Source organism: Ranitomeya imitator, chromosome 1, assembly GCF_032444005.1.
Source record: "Ranitomeya imitator isolate aRanImi1 chromosome 1, aRanImi1.pri, whole genome shotgun sequence".
NCBI classification, from domain to species: Eukaryota; Metazoa; Chordata; class Amphibia; order Anura; family Dendrobatidae; genus Ranitomeya; species Ranitomeya imitator.
Genome location: NC_091282.1, coordinates 580674501 through 580698134, shown reverse-complemented (window position 1 = coordinate 580698134; position 23634 = coordinate 580674501). Strand labels below are relative to the sequence as shown.

The window sequence follows — 23634 nt, the reverse complement described above, 5'->3', positions numbered from 1 at the left end:
TGTGCCAAGGGTATGTTATGTGAGCTGAAGAAGGATGGGGTGATCAGAGATAGTTGTAGCCCATGGTCAGCTCCGTTAGTCCTCTTTAGAAAGAAAGATGGTACAATGTGGATGTGTGTTGACTACAGGCAGATTAACTGCATTACACATAAGGATGCCTACCCGTTACCCAGAATTGAGGATTCATTAGCTGCACTGAAATCCGCTAGCTATTTTTCCACCTTAGATCTCACTATTGGGTATTGGCAGGTTCCCGTGGCAGAGGCAGATAAAGAGAAGACCGCCTTCACACCAATGGACCTCTCCGAGTTCAACTTCATGCAGTTCGGACTTTGCAATGCATCGGGGACGTTCCAGAGGATGATGGAGTGTTGCCTCGGGCACAAGAACTTTGAAACCATTCTGTTGTACCTGGATGACATCATTGTCTTCCCCAAAACCTATGAAGACCACTTGAAGCACCTTGCCGAGGTGGAAGTCCTGTCTAACTTTGGCCTGAAAGCTGTCCAAATGCTACCTGGTGAAGCCTAATGTGAAGTACCTATGCCACGTAGTAATGCAGATGGTGTGGCACTAGACCCTGATCAGGGACTGGCCAAAACCTATCACCATTCATGAAGTACGGCAGTTCCTTGGAGATTCATCAAGGGCTTCACCAAGATAGCCGCACCCCTGCAAGACCTTCTGGTGCACCAGTCCAAGAAGGCTAACAACAAGAATCCTCCGTTCGAGTGGAACGACATTTTAGAAGAATCCTTCACTCGGTTGAAGCTGGCTCTCATGGGAGATGAAGTCCCGGCCTACCCTGACTATGACCAACCATTCATGCGTTACAATGATGTCAGCAACGTGGGATTGGGAGCAGTGCTGTCACAAGTGCAGAAAGGCAGAGAGCGAGTGATTGTCTAAGCCAGCAGGAAACTTAAACCCACTGAAAGGAACCCAGACAACTATAGTTCCTTCAAATTGGAGTTTCTCACCATAGTCTGGGCTGTGACCGAGCGATTCAAACACTACCTGACTTCAGCAAAGTTTATCGTCTTCACAGACAATAATCCGCTGACTCACCTGGAAACCACAAAGCTAAGTGCACTGGAACAGCGATGGATGGCCCGGCTGTCCAAACTACGAGTTTACCATCAAGTACCGTGTGGGACATAAGAACGCTAATGCTGATGCGCTGTCCAGGATGCCCAATTTACTAGACGAGGGAGAAGACCAGGAAGAGCTAGAAGAAATCGAGTTACCAGCCTTCCACCGCCCCGAGGCGGCCCAGTGCTCCCATTGCATGAGGAACAAGCGCTATGTGGAAGAGGCCACGTTTAACCCATTGCCCCACCATGGAAGAGCACAAACGCAGGACAGCGACCCGGCGGTCAGCCTGGTAGAGGCATTGCTGGCACAAGCTTATTCGCACCCTGGTCCTGATCCTCCACAAGAGGCCCAAAAGTGGTGGAAGGAGAAGGGCAAGCTGTTCATCTATGAGGGTAAGTTGTGTCAGAGGAACATCAACTCACGCACACACGAACTGGTCTGGCAGGTGGTAGTCCCGAAGCAGAATGCACCAATGGTCTTAGAGACGTACCACAATACATCAGGACACTTCAAGTGGAAGAAGCTGGAGGTCCTACTTTGTGAAATATTCTACTTGATTGGCATGAGGAAAGCCATTGAGAAGTGGTGCCGAGAATGTGGCCCATGCAACCTGTGCAGGAAAGACCATAACAGCAAGAGGGCTCGCCTACAGCCCATAGTCACCAAACAGCCGCTTAAACTAGTAGCTTTGGATCACGTGAAGTTAACCCCGAGTAAGACTGGCTACACCTACGCTCTGACCATAATAATAATAATAATAATCTTTATTTATATAGCGCCAACATATTCCGCAGCGCTTTACAGTTTAACAGTTTCAAACACAACAGTCATAAGTAACAACATTAACAATACAATGATTAATGCAAAATAAGACGACCCTGCTCGCGAGAGCTTACAATCTACAATGAGGTGGGGGAGATACAAAGTACAGGTGTGTATTTACAATGATGTTATTTATAAAGATGGCCAAACCATCTTCAGGGGATGGGGGATAGATGGAGATAGTGAATGGGCTACAAACACAAACTTAAAATGACTGATTAGTGAACGTGGTAGGCCGCTCTGAACAAATGAGTTTTGAGGGAGCGCCTAAAGCTATGCAAATTGTGGATGATCCTCCTAATATCTTGGGGTAGAGCATTTCAGAGCATTGGCGCAGCGCGGGAGAAGTCTTGGAGTCGGGAATGGGAGGTATGGATTAGTGCAGAGGTTAGTCAAAGTCATTTGCAGAGCGCAGCGGTCGGTTAGGCAGATAGACCGAAATGAGCAAGGAGATGTATGGGGGTGTCGCACTGTGGAGAGCTTTGTGGGTGAGAACAAGTCCTTTGAATTGTATCCTGTAATGAATGGGCAGCCAGTGTAATGACTGGTGAAGAGCAGCCGCATCTGAGTAACGATTGGCTAGATGGACAACCCTGGCTGCTGCATTAAGGATAGACTGGAGAGGGGAAAGTCGAGTAAGGGGGAGGACAATTAATGGAGCGTTACAGTAGTCCAGGCAGGAGTGGATCAGGGTGACAGTGAGGGTTTTTGTTGTTTCCATGGTGAGAAAAGCGGCACGAGCTGGCAAGAGATTGTATATGGGAGGTGAAAGAGAGATCGAAGTCAAACATAACACCCAGACAGCGCGCCTGCTGACGGGGTGTTATTATGGTGCCACCCACAGAGAGAGAAATGTCAGATTTAGGGAGGTTAGTAGATGGCGGGAGCAGAAGAAGTTCAGTTTTGGAGAGGTTGAGTTTCAGGTAGAGAGCGGACATGATGTTGGAGACTGCGGACAGTCAGTGGCGTTCTGTAGTACAGCAGGGGTAAGGTCAGGGGATGTTGTGTATAGTTGTGTGCATTCAGCATAAAGATGGTACTGAAAGCCAAATCTGCTGATGGTCTGTCCAATTGGGGCCGTGTAGAGCGAGAAGAGAAGGGGGCCCAGGACTGAGCCCTGAGGTACCCTGACAGTGAGAGGAAGAGAAGATGAAGTGGATCCAGAGAATAGAACACTGAAGGAGCGGTCAGAAAGATAGGAAGAGAACCAGGAGAGAGGAGTGTCCTTAATGTCTAGTGACTGGAGCCTAGAGAGTAGGAGAGGGGGGTCAACAGTGTCAAAGGCGTCAGAAAGGTCGAGAAGAATGAGCAGAGAGTGGTCACCATTACATTTTGCTGTCAGAAGGTCATTGGTCACCTTGATGAGTGCAGTTTCTGTCGAATGTAGGGGGCGGACACTGGACTGTGAAGGGTCTAGGAGGGAATGAGTGGAGAGGTAACAGGTAAGGCGGAAGTAGACCAGGCACTCCAAGAGTTTAGAGATGAAGGGGAGATTGGAGACTGGTCTGTAGTTATTTGTGCAGGATGGGTTGAGGGTGGTTTTCTTTAGTAATGGAGTAATGATAGTGTTTGAAGGAGGAGGGGGAAATGCCAAAGGAGAGGGAGAGATTAAAGATTGTAGTTAGGTGAGTTGTGACGACTGGAAAGAGAGACTGGAGGAGATGTGAGGGAATGGGGTTGATGGTGCTTGTAGTTGGACGAGAAGAAGAGAGAGGAGCTTGGAGACTTCTTCTTCTGTGATGGGATCAAATGTGGAGAGTGAGCCAGGGGAGATGCAGGGAGGGATGGGAGTCACTGCACTTGGTGTCTGGGAGCGGATTTCCTGACGGATATTATCTATTTTCTCCATAAAGTGGGAGGCCAGGTCATCAGCACAAATGTCTGTGATAGGGGCTTGTGCTTTTGGCCTAGGGAGGGAGTGAAAGGTGTCAAAGAGTTTCTTGGGGTTGTTGGATAGTGAGGAGATCAGAGTGGTGAAGTAGGCCTGTGTTATGGACCTGGTGGTTAGGAGCACCCGGAACGACCTGATGGTTAAACTCACACAGGACAAGCTATGGGAAGTGGGAGCTCTGCTGACCGCAATCCCTAATCCTATCACACAACTAGAAATAGCCGTGGAGCGTACCTAACATTGCCTAGATGCCTCTTCACAGCCTAAGAGCTAACTAGCCCTAGAGATTGAAAATAAAGCCTACCTTGCCTCAGAGAAATTCCCCAAAGGAAAAGGCAGCCCCCCACATATATTGACTGTGAGTTAAGATGAAGGTCACAAACACAGAAATGAAACAGGTTTCAGCAAAGGGAGGCCAGACTTACTAAACAGACTGAGGATAGGAAAGGTAACTTTGCGGTCAGCACAAAAAACTACAAAAGACCACGCAGAGTGTGCAAAAAGACCTCCGCACCGACTCACGGTGCGGAGGTGCCACTCTGCATCCCAGAGCTCTCAGCTAGCAAGACAAAATCATGAAAGCAAGCTGGACAAGGAAACAACGAACAAATAATTAACTAGCAGGGACTTAGCTTCTGCTGGAGTAGACAGGTCACCAGAAAGATCCAAGAGCAAACTGAACCAGTACAAGAACATTGACAGCTGGCATGGAGTAACGATCTGAGTGGAGTTAAATAGAGCAGCCAGCCAAAGAATAAACTACGTCACCTGTGGAAGGAACCTCAGAAGCAGCAGCTCCACTCACAGCCACCAGAGGGAGTCCATGGACAGAACTTGCCAAAGTACCATTCATGACCACAGGAGGGAGTTCGATAACAGAATTCACAACAGGCCTGTTTGGTGAGTTGAAGGGCAGAGTTATAGGTCCTTAACCTAAATTTGAAGTGTTTGAAGTCTTCTGGTGTGCGAGTTTTCCTCCATAAGCGTTCAGCACACCTAGAGCATCGCTGGAAAAATAGGCTTTGCGATGTGTGCCAGTGGACCATTATTGAAGGTTCCTTGTAGTCATCCCTGTCAACAATCAAACAGCAAAGATGGCAGCCAAGTTGTTCCAAGAACATTTTTGTTGACCGCACGGTTACCCTGAACAAGTGCTCACCGACCAAGGCCCAGCCTTTGAGGCAGTAAGTGTTCCAGGAGTTCTGAAACCTGTACAGCTGCAAGAATATCAGGGCAACGCCATACTATCTGCAGACAAATGGAATCTGCGATAAAATGAACAAGGTGGTAATTGACCTGATGAAGACTTTGCCCCTGGAAGTGGAAAACCAGTGGCCAGAGAAGTTGCCAGATTTGGTAGATCTATACAACCATATCCCGGTAAATTCCACCAACTGCACTCCGGCCTACTTGATGAGAGCGAGACCTGGCAAATTACCCTTGGACTTGGGAGTCGTAACACCTGAACCGAAATCACCAGATGCAGATTGGGATACAGAGCAGCAGCAGCAATACCGCAGAGTGCAAGAATGCATAGAGAAAAGTTTGTCCCAAGCAAGAGAGAGGCAGGAAAGAAATTATAATCAGCACACCCCTGCAGTTCCCTTGTCGATCGGTGAGCAGGTACTCAAAAGGAAGAGATGATTTCACAAACTAGATGATCAGTGGGAGGTTGAGCCATACACCATTTTACCTTCAGACTTTTATAACACCAAGGTGTGTCTCATCAGTAAAGATGGAGGAGAAACCTCAGCGGCAGTGTCGAGGAATTACCTAAACCATGCCCTGACGAACTGAAGGAGAGGATTGGAGACCAAGACATTCCTCAGCAATAGAAGAAGTGGAGGAAAAGATGAGTACAGTACTCGGCTAGTTCCCTCCAAATTGGACAAGAGTGAACGAGGCCATAGTCCTGCCTGTTTTGACCTTTCCCCAGCTAGTAATGCCAGAAAGAGATGTGACTCAAGACCAGCCTGAAGGCCAGTGGGCTCAAGCAGCAGATGCCACACCAGCAGCGGCGCAAGAGAATCCACCCCTTTAAGAACTGTCCGACCTGGTTCCAAGTACCCCACGGCCCTAGCAGGCATCGCACTTGCTTTGTTTCACGGTGTGCGGCGGTTTCCGGTGAACGTAACATGTTGCATTTTTTGAGGCATCAAATATTGTGCATCATGCACATGCGGATGATTGCAGATGAGTTCGGAGAAAAATGCATTACTGTCTATGGAAACGCATGTGTACTTTAGGCTGCGCATATCCAGGAAATGATGTCACCAACTCCACCATGCGCATAAAAAATGCACACATACCAAAATGCATTTAAACACATGCATTATGTAGAGGTGTTAGCATGCATTTGTATGCATTTTGGCATGCGCTAGTGTATGCACATTATTATTATTATTATTATTTATTGTTATAGCGCCATTTATTCCATGGCGCTTTACATGTGAGGAGGGGTATACATAATAAAAACAAGTACAATAATCTTAAACAATACAAGTCATAACTGGTACAGGAGGAATGAGGACCCTGCCCGCGAAGGCTCACAATCTACAAGGGATGGGTGAGAATACAGTAGGTGAGGGTAGAGCTGGTCATGCAGCGGTTTGGTCGATCGGTGGTTACTGCAGGTTGTAGGCTTGTCTGAAGAGGTAGGTCTTCAGGTTCTTTTTGAAGATTTCGATGGTAGGCGAGAGTCTGATGTGTTGTGGTAGAGGGTTCCAGAGTAGGGGTGATACGCGAGAGAAATCTTGTATACGATTGTGAGAAGAGGAGATAAGAGGGGAGTAGAGATGGAGATCTTGTGAGGATCGGAGGTTGCGGGTAGGTAAGTACCGGGAGACGAGGTCACAGATGTATGGAGGACACAGGTTGTGGATGGCTTTGTATGTCATGGTACGGGTTTTGTACTGGAGTCTCTGGGCAATGGGGAGCCAGTGAAGGGATTGACAGAGGGGAGAGGCCGGGGAATAGCGGGGGGATAGGTGGATTAGTCGGGCAGCAGAGTTTAGAATAGATTGGAGGGGTGCGAGAGTGTTAGAGGGGAGGCCACAGAGCAGGAGGTTGCAGTAGTCAAGGCGAGAGATGATGAGGGCATGGACTAGGGTTTTTGCAGATTCATGGTTGAGGAATGAACGGATTCGCGAAATATTTTTGAGTTGAAAGCGGCAGGAAGTGGAAAGGGCTTGGATATGTGGTTTGAAGGAGAGATCAGCGTCAAGGAATACCCCGAGGCAGCGAGCTTGTGGGACTGGGGAGAGTGGGCAGCCATTTACTGTAATGGATAGGTTCGTTGGGGGGGTCGCGTGAGATGGGGGAAAGATGATGAATTCTGTTTTGTCCATGTTAAGTTTTAGAAATCTAGCGGTGAAGAAGGATGAAATAGCAGACAGACATTGAGGGATTCTGGTTAGAAGGGAGGTGATATCTGGTCCAGAGATGTAGATCTGTGTGTCATCAGCATAGAGGTGATACTGAAAACCGTGAGATTCTATGAGCTGTCCCAGGCCAAAGGTGTAAATGGAGAAGAGCAGGGGCCCTAGGACTGAACCTTGTGGGACTCCGACAGATAAGGGGCGAGGTGAGGAGGTGGTGTGTGAGTGGGAGACGCTGAATGTCCTGTCTGTTAGGTATGATGAGATCCAGGATAGGGCCAAGTCTGTGATGCCAAGGGATGAGAGGGTCTGTAATAATAGGGAATGGTCCACTGTGTCAAAGGCAGCCGACAGGTCGAGGAGGAGGAGGATAGAGTAGTGTCGCTTGCTCTTGGCGGTTAAGAGGTCATTGGTGACTTTAGTTAGGGCAGTTTCGGTGGAATGGTGTGACCGGAAGCCAGATTGTAGGCGGTCAAAGAGGGAGCAAGAAGAGAGATGGGAGGACAGTTCAAGGTAAATGTGTTGTTCCAGTAGTTTTGAGGCATAGGGGAGAAGTGATATAGGGCGATAGCTAGATACAGAGGATGGGTCAAGAGAGGGCTTTTTGAGGATAGGTGTGATGGAGGCATGTTTAAAGCTTGAGGGGAAAACACCAGTTGTTAGTGATAGGTTGAAGAGATGGGTTAGGGTTGGGATGAAAACTGTGGTGAGGTTTGGTATGAGGTGGGATGGGAGTGGGTCAAGTGCACAGGTGGTGAGATGCGATCTTGAGAGTAGAGTGGAGAGTCGATCTTCTGTAATGGTGGATAAGTTGGTTTTGGAGGTGGAGGGCTGGGAAATCGGGAGGAAGGGCTCTGGGGGTTGTTGACCAAAACTGTCTCTAATGCTATCAATCTTCTGCTTGAAAAATGAGGCAAAGTCTTCAGCGGAGATAAGTGGGGAGGGAGGAGGTGCTGGGGGACGGAGGAGAGAATTGAAGGTGTTGAATAACTGTTTAGGGTTGTGAGAGAGAGAGGATATGAGAGATGAGAAGTACGTTTGTTTAGCTGTGGCGAGTGTGGTCTTGAAAGTAGTGAGGGACTGTTTGAATGCGATGAAGAGCTCGTTGAAGTGGGATCTTTTCCATCTGCGCTCAGCAGCCCTGGAAGCTCGCCTCAGTTCTTTGGTCAGGCTGGTGTGCCAGGGCTGTCTGTTGATTTTGCGAGCTTTGGTATGTGTAAGTGGGGCAGCAGATTCCAAAGCTGCAGCTATTGTGGTGTTATATAGAGCAGCAGCGTCATCCGCATTGTGTAAGGAACTTATGCCTGTGAGGGGGAGGAGGGATTCAGAGAATGAATGTAGGTCAAGATGTTTAAGATTTCTGCGAGGGTGTGAAAGTTTGTGGGGTGGGGATTGTAAACATGGAGTGGAGAGAGATGAGAATGTGAGAAGGTTGTGGTCAGAGAGTGGAAGAGGTGAGTTAGAGAGGTTAGATAGAGAGCAGAGGCGGGTGAAGATGAGGTCCAGTGTGTGACCGTCTTTGTGAGTGGCTGCAGAAGACCATTGAGTGAGGCCGAAGGAGGAAGTGAGAGTTAGAAGTTTAGTGGCAGCTGAGAGGGAAGTGTCAATGGGGATGTTGAAGTCGCCCATGATGATAGTGGGAATGTCGGCAGAAAGGAAATGAAGTAGCCAGGTGGTGAAGTGGTCAAAGAAGGTGGTGGCTGGCCCTGGGGGGCGGTAAATGACAGCCAGTTGGAGGTTGGTGGGGGAGTAGATGCGCATAGAGTGCACCTCAAAGGAAGGGAGGGTAACAGAGGGTGGCAGTGGGATTGGGGTGAAGGAGCAGTTATCTGACAGGAGAAAACCAACTCCTCCGCCATGCTTGCTGCTGGGGCGGGGTGTGTGGGAAAGGTGGAAGCCACGTAAGAGAGTGCAGCAGGGGAGACTGTGTCAGAAGGGGTGAGCCAGGTTTCGGTGATGGCGAGAAAGGAAAGATTGGTAGTAACAAAAAGATCATGGATGAAGGAGAGCTTGTTGCAGACAGAGCGAGCGTTCCACAGAGCTCCTGTTAGTGGGACTGGGGAGGCGGGTGCTGGGCAAATGGGTATAAGGTTAGAGAGGTTACGGAAGTTTGTGATAGAGCGTGGATGGGAGGTAGAAATGATTGTGGGAATATGGTGAGGGGGACCAGGATTTGGAGAGATATCACCAGCAGTAAGAAGGAGCAGAGAAAGTGTTAGCAAGTGGAAGCAGGAGAGGGCATGAGGTGGCTGTCTATGCTTGGAGACAGAAGATTGTATGTTAAGGAACAGTTCTGTGGAGGAGGTGAGGTGGATGGGGAGGATTGTAGAGGAGATGAACAGTTCCTTAGTAGGGGTTAGGGGAGGTAGCAGAAAGTGAAGGATTATAGGGGTGAATGTGAAAACAAACAGAAACATTGTTTATAGTGACTGGCCAGTTACCTTCAGTTCCCTTCAGGTTCAATTCAGGTTTTAATTCTACTGTAATCCACACTTCTAAGGGATCACACTGCAGACTGAAGTCCTTGCAGACTTTTGCTATGCAATATATGTACAACTAAGTGCGTTCAGGTGTGAAGCAGAGAGGAGTGGTCTCTGCTCATCTTGGTCAGAGAATTAAGGGTGGACCAGATGCATACAATCAAGCCTGAGTAAACAAGGTCATAAATAACACTGGGGTAAGCTGGGGTTAGCTGAAAAGCATACCATGAGAATGCTAGGAGCAGAGGAAAGTCTGTGTGGAAAGTTGGGTGATGTAATTATGTGCACTTCATAGACAGACAGCAGCAGAGCTGGCTGGATAAACATACCATGAGAATGCTAGGAGCAGAGGAAACTCTGTGTGGAAAACTGGGTGATGTAATTATGTGCACTTCATAGACAGACAGCAGCAGATAATACGATGCAGCACATAATACGATGCGCTGTTTTGGAGGTCCTCTATGGCTTCTGATGTCACCGAGTTTGTGTCTTCCTATGATTCTTGTGGTGCCATTGCCAATTCCGAATAGACCTTGGACTCATTTGCCTATGTACTTTATCCTTGATCTGTGGTCTGAGTGGTGGTGGATAGATTCAGAAAACAAGCACATTTTGTACTTTTGGCTGGACTGCCTAATGGTGAAGCACGGAGAGGACCAATCTGTGTCTTGAACACATTTTGTGGGGTCTTGCAACGTCCCAGCAGGATGATTGGTGTTCTTTGTTACCATTGGCTGTTTGCCTTTAATAATCGTATTGATCAGTCCACGGGCACCTCTCCATTCTTTTGTAATTATGTCTTTCATCCCCATTTTGGTGAGTTTTCCAGGATGGACTCAGGGTGTCCAGGGTCTGATTCAGCCATTCAGAGACTGATGGAGGTATGGGGCGAGGTTCACAGGAACATTGGCGAAGATCAAGGCAAACATAAACAGTTTGCGGATAAGCGACGATCTACAGGATCCATATTAAAGGTGAGAGATAAAGTATGGTTGTCCACCAAGAACATTCAGATGAAAGTTCCTTCCACTAAGCTAGGTCCCAGGTTTATAGGTCCTTATGAGGTAATGGAAGTTGTCAATCTAGTTGCCTTTTGCTTACGTCTACATCCATCGCTTCGGATCCCAAATGTGTTCCATAAATCTCTTCTGAAGCCATTTGTACCTTCCTCTGATGGGTGTCCATTCCCTCTGCCTCCAGTTTCTGTGGATGGGCAGATGGAGTAAGAGATAGAAAAGATTGTGGATTCACACATCGTCCACAATTCACTGCAGTATTTGGTCCATTGGAGGGGTTACGGTCTGAGGATCGAACCAGGGTCCCAGCGCGATCGGTTCACGCCGACTGATTGGTTAGGACATTTCAAGCGCAGTATCCTGGGAAACCTAGAGGTCTGGTGCCCCCCCCTCCTTGAGAGGATGTTACTGTCATGATCCAGACTGGGTTTTGAGTCCTGTTTTTCCCGATCTGGTCATGTTAAGAATTAACACCAAGGGTGGTTTGCATGTTAACCCCTTAAGCCCCAAGGGTGGTTTGCACGTTAATGACCAGGCCAATTTTTACAATTCTGACCACTGTCCCTTTATGAGGTTATAACTCTGGAATGCTTCAACGGATCCTGGTGATTCTGACATTGTTTTCTCGTGACATATTGTACGTCATGATGATGGCAAAATTTCTTTGATATTACCTGCGTTTACTTGTGAAAAAAATGGAAATTAGGCACAAATTTTAAAAATTTTGCAATTTTCCAACTTTTAATTTTTATGCCCTTAAATCACAGAGATATGTCACACAAAATACTTTTTTTTGTTAGGGAGTTATAAGGGTTAATAGTTGACCAGCAATAAACACCATTTTTTTAGGGACCATATCTCATTTGAAGTCATTTTGAGGGGTCTATATGATAGAAAATAACCAAGTTTGACACCATTCTAAAAACTGCACCCCTCAAGGTGCTCAAAACCACATTCAAAAAGTTTGTTAACCCTTCAGGTGTTTTTCACAGGAATTTTTGGAATGTTTAAATAAAAATGAACATTTCACTTTTTTTCACAAAATATTTAGTTCAGCTCCAATTTGTTTTATTTTACCAAGGGTAACAGGAGAAAATGGACCCCAAAAGTTGTTGTACAATTTGTCCTGAGAACGCCGATACCCCATATGTGGGGGTAAAACACTATTTGAGCGCATTGCAGAGCTCGGAAGGGAAGGAGCGCCATTTGACTTTTCAATGCAAAATTAGCTGGAATTGTCGCGTTTGGAGACCCCTGATTTGCCTAAACAGTGGAAACCCTCCAAAAGTAACACCGTTTTGGAAAGAAGACCCACTAAGGAACTTATCTAGATGTGTGGTGAGAACTTTGAACCCCCAAGTGCTTCACAGAAGCTTATAATGTAGAGCTATAAAAATAAAAAAAATCATATTTTTAAAAAAAAAATGATTATTCGCCCCCAATTTTTTATTTTCCCTAGGGTAACAGGAGAAATTGGACCCCAAAAGTTGTTGTCCAAATTGTCCTGAGTACGCTGATGCCCCATATGTGGAAGTAAACCACTGTTTGGGCGCACGGCAGAGCACGGAAGGGAAGCGAGTGCCATTTTACTTTTTCAATGCAGAAATGTATCGATTGAGATCGGATGTCATGTTGCTTTTGCAGAGCCCCTGGTGTGCCTAAACAGTGGAAACCTCCCAATTCTAACTCCAATCCTAATCCCAATACATCCCTAAGCCTAATCCCAACCCTAACCACACCTCTAACCCTGACACACCTCTAACCCAACCGTAAACGTAATCCAAACCCTATCCTCAACTCTAGTCTCACCCTAACTTTAGCCCCAACCCTGTTATGATAAGGTGGTCTAGGAGCAACATGGAACGAGCTCTGAAGGAAGTGGTAACTGTACTGACCGCAGTCCCTAAGCTCAACACAACACTAGAAGTAGCCGTGGGATGCTCCTAACTCTCCCTAGGCACCTCGTCACAGCCTAAGAGCTAACTACACCTGAAGATAGAAACAGGAAAACTATCTTGCCTCAGAGAAAATCCCCAAAGGATAGATTAGCCCCCCACAAATAATGACTGTGAGTGGAGAGGGAAAAGACATACACAGAATGAAACCAGGATGAGCACAGGAGGCCAATCTAGCTAAATAGAAAGGACAGGATGGAATACTGTGCGGTCAGTATAAAACACTACAAAAATCCACGCAGCGTTTACAAAAAATCTCCACAGCTGACTAAACGTGTGGAGGGTAAATCTGCTTCCCAGAGCTTCCAGCAAGACAGAATAATTCATACTGATAAGCTGGACAAACATAGAAAGCACAGAACGGATAAGTCCACAATCTATGGACAGAAAAGAGCAAGCAAAAACTTAGCTTTGCTGAACTGGTCAGGATAACAGGGAAATCCAAAGAGATGTGAATCCAACCAGAAACTATTTACAAGTGGCACTGGCTGAAGGAAAGAGCCAGGCATAAATAGCCGAGCAGAAAAGACGATCAGTGGAAGCAGCTGCAGACAGCTAAATCCAAGGAGCAGCCATACCACTTGAAACCACAAGAGGGAGCCCAAGAGCAGAACTCACAAAAGTGCCACTTACAACCACCGGAGGGAGCCCAAGAGCGGAATTCACAACTGTACCCCCCCCTTGAGGAGGGGTCACCGAACCCTCACCAGAGCCCCCAGGCCGATCAGGACGAGCCAAGTGAAAAGCGCGAACCAAATCAGTGGCATGGAGATCGGAGGCAACAACCCAAGAATTATCCTCCTGGCCATAACCCTTCCACTTGACAAGATACTGAAGCCTCCACCTCGAAAAACGAGAATCCAAAATCTTCTCAACCTCATATTCCAACTCTCCCTCAACCAACACTGGGGCAGGAGGGTCAACCGAGGGAACAACGGGCACCACATATCTCCGCAACAAAGATCTATGGAAAACATTATGAATGGCAAAAGAGGCTGGAAGAGCCAAACGAAAAGACACCGGATTAATAATTTCAGAAATTTTAAAAGGACCAATAAACTGAAGCTTAAACTTAGGGGAAGAAACCTTCATAGGAACATGACGAGAAGACAACCAAACCAAATCCCCCACACGAAGCCGGGGACCAACACACCGATGGCGGTTAGCAAAACGTTGAGCCCTTTCCTGAGACAACGTCAAATTGTCCACCACATGAGTCCAAATCTGCTGCAGCCTGTCCACCACAGAATCAACACCAGGACAATCAGAAGGCTCAACCTGCCCAGAAGAAAAACGAGGATGAAAACCAAAATTACAAAAGAAAGGTGAAACCAAAGTAGCCGAACTAGCCCGATTATTAAGGGCAAACTCGGCCAAACGCAAGAAAGACACCCAATCATCCTGATCAGCAGACACAAAGCATCTCAAATAGGTCTCCAAGGTCTGATTAGTTCGCTCAGTTTGACCATTAGTGTGAGGATGAAATGCCGAAGAAAAAGACAAATCAATGCCCATCCTAGCATAAAAATCTAGAGACAAACTGAGAACCTCTGTCAGACACAATATTCTTCGGAATGCCATGCAAACGAACCACATGCTGAAAAAACAATGGAACCAGGAGGAAGGCAACTTAGGCAAAGGTACCAGATGGACCATTTTAGAGAACCGGTCACAAACAACCCAGATAACAGACATCTTCTGGGAAACAGGAAGATCCGAAATAAAATCCATGGAAATATGCATCCAGGGCCTCTCAGGGACCCGCAAAGGCAAAAGCAACCCACTAGCGCGGGAACAGCAAGGCTTGGCTCGGGCGCAAGTCCCACAGGACTGCACAAAAGCACGGACATCGCGCGACAAGGAAGGCCACCAAAAGGACCTAGCAACCAAATCTCTGGTACCAAAAATCCCAGGATGACCAGCCAACACTGAACAATGAACCTCAGAAATCACCTTACTTGTCCATCCATCAGGAACAAACAGCTTCCCCACAGGACAGCGGTCAGGCCTATCAGCCTGAAATTCCTTAAGCACCCGCCGCAAATCAGGGGAGATGGCAGAAAGAATCACCCCTTCCTTAAGAATGCCAACCGGCTCAAGGACTCCAGGAGAATCAGGCGAAAAACTCCTAGAGAGGGCATCAGCCTTAACATTCTTAGATCCCGGAAGATATGAGACTACAAAATCAAAACTGGAGAAAAACAGGGACCATCGAGCCTGTCAAGGATTCAGCCGCTTGGCCGACTCGAGGTAAATCAGATTCTTATGATCGGTCATGACCACAACGTGGTGCTTGGCTCCCTCAAGCCAATGTCGCCACTTCTCAAACGCCCACTTCATAGCCAACAACTCCCGATTGCCGACATCATAATTGCGTTCCGCAGGTGAAAACTATCTGGAAAAAAAGCACACGGTTTCATCAAAGAACCATCAGACTCCCTCTGAGACAAAACGGCCCGTGCCCCAATCACAGAAGCGTCGACCTCAACCTGAAAAGGAAGAGAAACATCCGGCTGACGCAACACAGGGGCAGAAGTATTTCGGCATTTAAGCTCCTGAAAGGCCTCAACAGCCTCAGAGGACCAATTCGTCACATCAGCGCCTTTCTTCGTCAAATCAGTAAGGGGCTTAACCACACTGGAAAAGTTGGCAATGAAACGGCAATAGAAATTAGCAAAGCCCAAAAATTTTTGAAGGCCCTTCACAGATGTGGGTTGAATCCAGTCATGAATAGCTTGGACCTTAACAGGATCCATTTCTATAGACAAGGGAGAAAAAATAAAACCCAAAAAAGAGACCTTCTGAACTCCGAATGGTCACTTAGACCCCTTCACAAACAAACCATTATCACGAAGGATCTGGAACACCATCCTGACCTGCTTCACATGAGACTCCCCATCATCGGAAAAAATCAAAATATCATCCAAATATACGACCATGAATTTATCAAGAAAATTGCGGAAAATATCATGCATGAAAGACTGGAACACAGATGGAGCATTAAAGAGCCCAAATGGCATCACAAGGTATTCAAAATGGCCTTCGGGCGTATTAAATGCAGTTTTCCATTCATCACCCTGTTTAATACGAACAAGATTATATGCCCCTCGGAGGTCAATCTTAGTAAACCAACTAGCCCCCTTAATCTGAGCAAACAAATCAGTAAGCAAAGGCAAGGGGTATTGGAATTTGACCGTGATCTTATTAAGAAGACGATAATCAATACAGGGTCTCAAGGAGCCATCCCTCTTAGCAACAAAAAAGAAACCCGCTCCCAATGTGACGAAGAGGGCCGATTATGCCGATTCTCCAAAGACTACTTAACATAACTCCGCATGGCGGCATGCTCTGGCACAGACAGATTGAAAAGTCGGCCCTTAGGGAACTTACAACCAGGAATCAAGTTAATAGCACAATCACAGTCCCTGTGCGGTGAAAGGGAACTGGACTTGGGCTCATCAAATACATCCTGGAAATCCGACATAAACTCAGGGACGTCAGAAGAGGGGGAAGAGGAAATTGACATCAAAGGGACGTCACTATGTACCCCTTGACAACCCCAACTAGTCACCGACATAGTTTTCCAATCCAGCACCGGATTATGTTCCTGTAACCATGGAAAATCCAGTACAACAACATCATGCAGGTTATGCAACACCAGAAAACGGCAATCTTCCTGATGTGCTGGAGCCATGTACATAGTCATCTGCGTCCAGTACTGAGGTTTATCCTTGGCCAAGGGTGTAGCATCAATACCCCTCAACGGAATAGGGCTCTGCAAAGGCTGCAAGGTAAAACCACAGTGCCTGGCTAATTCTAAGTCCATTAAGTTCAGGGCAGCGCCTGAATCCACAAATGCCATGACAGAAAAGGACGACAATGAGCAAATCAGGGTCACAGATAAGAGAAATTTAGGCTGTATAGTACTAATGGTAACAGACCTAGCGACTCTCTTAGTACGCTTAGGGCAATCAGAGATAACCTGAGCAGAATCACCACAGTAAAAACACAGCCTATTCTGACGTCTGAATTCCTACCGTTCTGTTCTAGTCAAAATCCTATCACATTGCATAGTTTCAGGACTCTGCTCAGAGGACACTGCCATATGGTGCACAGCTTTGCGCTCACGCAGACGCCGAACAATCTGAATGGCTAGAGACATAGATTCGCTCAAACCGGCAGGCGTAGGATAGCCCACCATAACATCTTTAAGGGCTTCAGAAAGACCTTTTCTGAAAATAGCAGCCAGAGCCTCCTCATTCCATTTAGTGAGCACAGACCATTTTCTAAATTTCTGGCAGTATAATTCTGCCTCTTCCTGACCTTGACACAAGGCCAACAGGGTTTTTTCTGCATGATCCACAGAATTAGGTTTGTCATACAATAATCCGAGCGCTTGAAAAAATGCGTCTACATTCATTAATGCCGGATCCCCTGTTTCAAGAGAAAAAGCCCAGTCTTGAGGGTCACCACGTAGCAAGGATATGATGATTTTTACTTGCTGAATGGGATCACCAGAAGAACGGGGTTTCAAAGCAAAAAACAATTTGCAGTTATTTTTAAAGTTCAAAAACTTGGATCTGTCCCCAAAAAACAAATCAGGAGTAGGAATTCTAGGCTCTAAAGCCGGAGTCTGGACCACATAGTCTTGGATACTCTGTACTCTTGCAGCAAGATGATCCACACGAGAAAACCAACCCTGAACATCCATGCCAAAGCATATATCCTGAACCACCCAGATATCAAGAGGAAAAAAGAGACAAACCAGAGCACAGAAAAAAAATGGTTCAGAACTTTCTTTTCCTTCTTTTGAGATGCATTTAATTCATTTTTGGCCACTTGTACTGTTATGATACGGTGGTCTAGGAGCAACATGGAACGAGCTCTGAAGGAAGTGGTAACTGTACTGACCGCAGTCCCTAAGCTCAACACAACACTAGAAGTAGCCGTGGGATGCTCCTAACTCTCCCTAGGCACCTCGTCACAGCCTAAGAGCTAACTACCCCTAAAGATAGAAGCAGGAAAACGATCTTGCCTCAGAGAAAATCCCCAAAAGATAGATTAGCCCCCCCACAAATAATGACTGTGAGTGGAGAGGGAAAAGACATACACAGAATGAAACCAGGATGAGCACAGGAGGCCAGTCTAGCTAAATAGATAGGACAGGATGGAATACTGTGCAGTCAGTATAAAACACTATAAAAATCCACGCAGAGTTTACAAAAAATCTCCACACCTGACTAAAGGTGTGGAGGGTAAATCTGCTTCCCAGAGCTTCCAGCAAGACAGAATAATTCATACTGATAAGCTGGACAAACATAGAAAGCACAGAACGGATAAGTCCACAATATATGGACAGAAAAGAGCAAGCAAAAACTTAGCTTTGCTGAACTGGTCAGGATAACAGGGAAATCCAAAGAGATGTGAATCCCACCAGAAACCATTTACAAGTGGCACTGGCTGAAGGAAAGAGCCAGGCATAAATAGCCGAGCAGAAAAGACGATCAGTGGAAGCAGCTGCAGACAGCTAAATCCAAGGAGCAGCCATGCCACTAGAAACCACAAGAGGGAGCCCAAGAGCAGAACTCACAAAAGTGCCACTTACAACCCCCGGAGGGAGCCCAAGAGTGGAATTCACAACACAACCCTAACCCTAGCCCTAACCCCAACCCTAACCCTATCCCCAACCCTAACCCTAATGCTAGCCCTAACCCTAGCCCTAACCCCAACTCTAACTCTAGCCCTAACCCTAGCCCCAGCCCCAGCCCTAACCCTAGCCCCAACCCTAACCCTAGCCCCAACCCTAACCCCAACCCTAAGCCTAGCACTAACACTAGCCCTAACCCTAGCCCCAACCCTAACCCTAGCCCTAACCGTAGCCCCAACCCTAACCCTAGCTCTAACCCTAGCCCCAACCCTAACCCTAGCCCCAACCCTAACACTAACCCTAATGGGAAAATGAAAATAAATTTTACTTTATTATTTTTCCCTAACTAAGGCGATGATAATGGGGGATTCGATTTACTATTTATAGCGGGTTTTTATGATTGGCAGGTGTCACACACTAAGAGGTGCCTTTCATTGCAAAAAATAGTTTTTGCATTACCACATTCTGAGAGCTATAATTTTTCCATATTTTGGTCCACAGAGTCATGTGAGGTCTTATTTTTTGCGGGACGAGTTAACGTTTTTATTGGTATCATTTTCGGGCACGTGACATTTTTTGATCGCTTTTTATTCTGATTTTTGTTAGGCAGAATGAACAAAAACCAGCTATTCATGAATTTCTTTTGGGGGGGGGGGAGCGTTTATACCGTTCTGTGTTTGGTAAAATTGATAAAGCAGTTTTATTTTTCGGGTCAGTACGATTACAGTTATATCTCATTTATATCTTTTTTTATGTTTTGTCGCTTTTATACAATAAAAAATATTTTATAGAAAAAATAATTATTTTTGCATCGCTTTATTCTGAGGGCTATAACTTTTTTATTTTTTCACTGATGATGCTGTATGGTGGCTCATTTTTTGTGGGATAAGATGACGTTTTTGGCGGTATAATGTTTATTTATATTCATCTTTTTGATCGTGTGATATTCCACTTTTTGTTCGGCGGTATGATGATAAAGCATTATTTTTTGCCTCGTTTTTTTTTTTACGGTGTTCACTGAAGGGGTTAATTAGTGGGACAGTTATATAGGTCGGGTCGTTACAGATGCGGTGATACTAAATATGTGTACTTTTATTGTTTTTTTTATTTATTTACATAAAGAAATGTATGAATTGGAACAATATTTTTTATTATATTTATTTAGGATTTTTTTTTTTTTTTTTTACATGTACATTTTTTTTTTTAACTTTTTTACATCCCCCAGGGGGGGGACATCTCACTAGAGTGTCAGATCACTGATTCTGACATTTTGCAATGCACTGTGTCAGATCAGCGATCTGACGTGCATTGCTGGAGGCTTGCAAGTGCTTGCTCTGAGCAGGCGCTAGCAAGCCACCTCCCTGCAGGACCCGGAAGGCCCCCTGCGGCCATCTTGGATCCGACCTGCAGGGAGGAGGACGGAGGAGATGCTCAGAATATTTTCCCATGCTCGAGTTCATATGAGGACATCCAGAAGAGGGCGCATCACCACGACTGAAGGTAACTACAGGTCATTGACCTAAATTTCATTCATTCCACGGGGTTTTACAGGCAGGAGCACAGCTGCATTAGCAGAGCTTCTGCTTGTAAAATTAGTTAACTCCTTCAGAAGGATTTTCAGCGTGGGAAGAAGACTGATCATCGGAAGGTATGGGATATTGTTTTTTTTATTTGACCTTTTTTACAGAACGAGGGTCTTCAGGTGGATTACCAGTATAATAAAATATTACAAAAACCTGTGTCTTTATTTCACTAAAATACTTTGTAATAATGTGTGTGTGTGTTTTTTAACCATTTCATACAATTGGATTAATAGTGGATAGGTGTCATAATTGACGCCTCTCCATTTTTAATCTGGCTTAATGTCACCTTACAATAGCAAGGTGACATTAACCTTTCATTACCCCATATCCCACCTCTACATGGGAAAGGGAAGAGAGTGGCCAAGTTCCAGAATAGGGGCATCTTCCAGATGTGCCTTTTCTGGGGTGGCTGGGGGCAGATGTTTTTAGCCGGGGGTGGGGTGGGGGTGGGGGGCAATAGCTGTGGACCCTCTCCAGGCTATTAATATCTGCCCTCTGTCACTGACTTTACCATTCTGGTGGAGAAAATTGCGCTGGAGCCCACGCCAATTTTTTCCACGATTTAACCCTTAAATTTAATAGAGCGCCCAAATTTTGCACATACACACTACTAACATTAGTAGTGCGGAATATGCAAAACAAAAGGGGATATGAGATGGTTTACTGTATGTAAACCATGTCTCATATCATGTCGGGTTTGTGAAGGAGATAGCAAAAGCCGGCAATTGAATTACCGACTTTTAAGCTATCTAGCGCTGCATTGAATATAAATATATACAATATATAGGTGTCTCACTGACATATATATGTATATATACCTATTCTATGTGTATATATCAACTCTAATCTAACCTGTCAGTGTGATTTTACTGTATACTGCGCTGAATTACCGGCTTTTCAAAGGACACCCGTGCGTAAAAATCGGACAGCACTCGCATGGTGCGAATGCTGTGCGTTTTTTTCTCACACCCATTGACTTCGGCTGAGAACAAAATTGCAAATGGAATGTCACCTATTGAATAACATTGGTCCGAGTGCAATCCGATTTTTTATCGGATTGCACTCGTCCGTTTTCCTCGTGTCACGATATTGTATGAAATATCATATAAGTTTAGTTGCTCTTCAGCTCATGAGGTGGGCTAAGCCCCCCTTCTCTCTCTCTGGCTCTCCTTGTTTCTCTGTGTGCTACGGAATGTATGTTAGATGGGGGTTTTATTGCCCTGGGGTCATAAATTCCAGGCTCGACGAAAGTCACTCGCCCCCTCCCAACTGCACCAGCTGGAACTGGAAAAATGGCTCCAAAATTCATGCAAGTCCTTTGTTCCATTATTGTAAGAGATTAGGCAAACGATTTAAGCTATAAATAGGAAAAATATATATTCTTTACGTCCCTCGGCGGATCTGTCCGCCACTCTAAACATGAGCTTCTAACTCCATCTGGTAAAGAAGTAGGGATTTCTCTGTAAATATGTATCCCAGATAAGACATATTTGATCTCATTAGAATGCCCACGTTAATCCTAGATGAATGCTGGGTTTGTTATGACTATGACATGTTTTGTAGCGAAGTTATAGAAAGTAGACAAATTTAAGGTTGAAGTACTCAGAATGTAGAGAGAGAAGGGTCTGGATAAGCCAGCCTTTCTGTGATGTCACAGGCTGCAGGTTTTAAGTTTCTGGCAGGCTCCCAGCTGTCACTTCTTGTCTTTTTCCTGGAGAGCCCGGAGCACGTCTAATGCACTGGGACGTATGGAAGCTCCACTAGCCTGGTTGCCGGCAATGAACTGAGAACATGTGAGTGTTATCTTTTCTCCTTTAATCCCCTTTATGTTATAATTACCTTGTACATATTTGCAATTGTCTCATTTGTAACATATTTGTAAAATATTTTGATAAAGCACTGCCTAAATTTTGTGGGGTATATTATTTAATACTAGTTCTTTCTCCATGCTCTAAACGTACCCTAGATCTCCTGAAGGGAATTACACTACTGTGTTGGGTTAGCTTCGGACCCGTTTAATCGAAACTGGTGGCAGCTTACCGTGTGCAGGCTTTTGGGTGATGTTGTAGCGACTGCGGCGTTAATAATTATTGTTCCTGCCTGAGTGGGAGTAGTTTATCGCATCGCTGCAGCGTGCCCAATATAATAATAATAATAATTTTTATTTATATAGCGCCAACATATTCCGCAGCGCTTTACAAATTATAGAGGGGACTTGTACAGACAATAGACATTACAGCATAACAGAAATACAGTTCAAAACAGATACCAGGAGGAATGAGGGCCCTGCTCGCAAGCTTACAAACTATGAGGATAATGGGAGACACGAGAGGTGGATGGTAACAATTGCTTTAGTTATTCGGACCGGCCATAGTGTAAGGCTCGGGTGTTCATGTAAAGCTGCATGAACCAGTTAACTGCCTAAGTATGTAGCAGTACAGACACAGAGGGCTATTAACTGCATAAAGTGAATGAGAACATGATGCGAGGAACCTGATTGCCTATTTAAAAAAAAAATAAATAAAAACAATAGGCAGTACATAGCAGGCAGCCTTTCTGGCGACTAATTACCCCAGGTGCAGTACCTAATCTGACCTGAGAGTAAGGGGGCGCCAGAGAGCTGCAAGGTTTAAGTGGAACTGTAAGCGGGATATACATAAATCCCTGCAGTTCGTGGTATATTGAAGAGCAGTGGGATACCTAGAATAAGCCCCTGCTGTAAACTAAGAGGTCAATAGCCTTGTGTGTGTTTTTTCACCACATTGCGGTGTGGAGGGATAACTAAGATAAGCCCCCCTGCACATGTGATAGCCGTCTGTTGGCCTAAAGTCACCCCGACCCGTGACGTAGGGGTGACGGTCACGGAGGGAATCGTGACACCTCGCAAATGGAAAGGAGCCCTAAAGTGCTGTGATCGGAGCTAGGTGCAGCTCCAGCACACACAGCAGGAACTCAGCTGTGTAAAACAGCTGGCTTCTGCTGTGAATGATTCGAGCGCAACTCCTGTATCTATGCCTTTCCTTAATTATAACTGTATGTTGAACTGCAGGAAAGCATCTGCAATCCAGATATACAGTTACATCAGTTTGGGGAAAGGTGTGAATCTATGTTTTGGATAGATACATTAGATGATAACTTGTATTTGTACTACCCATTTTTTTTTGTCACACATGCGTTTGCATTATTTGTAACGTCTATGATATTTTCTTACCATTTCAGGATTAGAAGCAAAATCTTGCCGACACACATGAGCTACAATTCCAGCAGCCAAAGCATCTCCAAGAACATTGGTCATTGTTCTAAATCGATCTCTGGGTAATAAAAATATATTATTAAAATGCAAATACAATACAATCACGCTCATTGCTATCTAATTAATGCTGCTGGTGATTAAACTAAAGTAAATAATGACAACATTCAATAGCGCTTACACAGGTGGTAAATTAACCTAAAATTAAGTTAATAACAATAATAATCATTAAAAATCTGAATAATACTAATAATACATTTTATTCACAGTGTAAAATCAAAAACAAACTGGATTCAGTAAGATGTGCGTTTTTTATTCATTCCAGCATCTAAACAAATTTCATAACGAAACATAAATTAAGTTAAAATTTCTCTGTAAACACAATTAAATGTATAGTCATTTTCGTCATTTTCAAAGAACTTTCCTTGACTTCTGCCAGGTATAATTTAATGTGTGTGGACGGGATTGTGTGTGGTAATGTGGTGGTGGGGATTATGTGTGGTGGGGGGGTGGGATTA

The 23634-nt window shown here is 45.4% G+C and overlaps 1 protein-coding gene across 1 annotated transcript in view; it reads right to left on the bottom strand.

Annotated features, from left to right (window-relative positions):
- The window catches only part of LOC138680259 (excitatory amino acid transporter 5-like), a 1936174-nt gene that overhangs the window by 87879 nt on the left and 1824661 nt on the right, over window positions 1-23634 (bottom strand). Inside the window, exon 10 of the mRNA XM_069767861.1 lies at window positions 23078-23177. Coding sequence (XP_069623962.1) covers window positions 23078-23177 — 100 coding nt within the window. The remainder of the gene's footprint in view (window positions 1-23077; window positions 23178-23634) is intronic.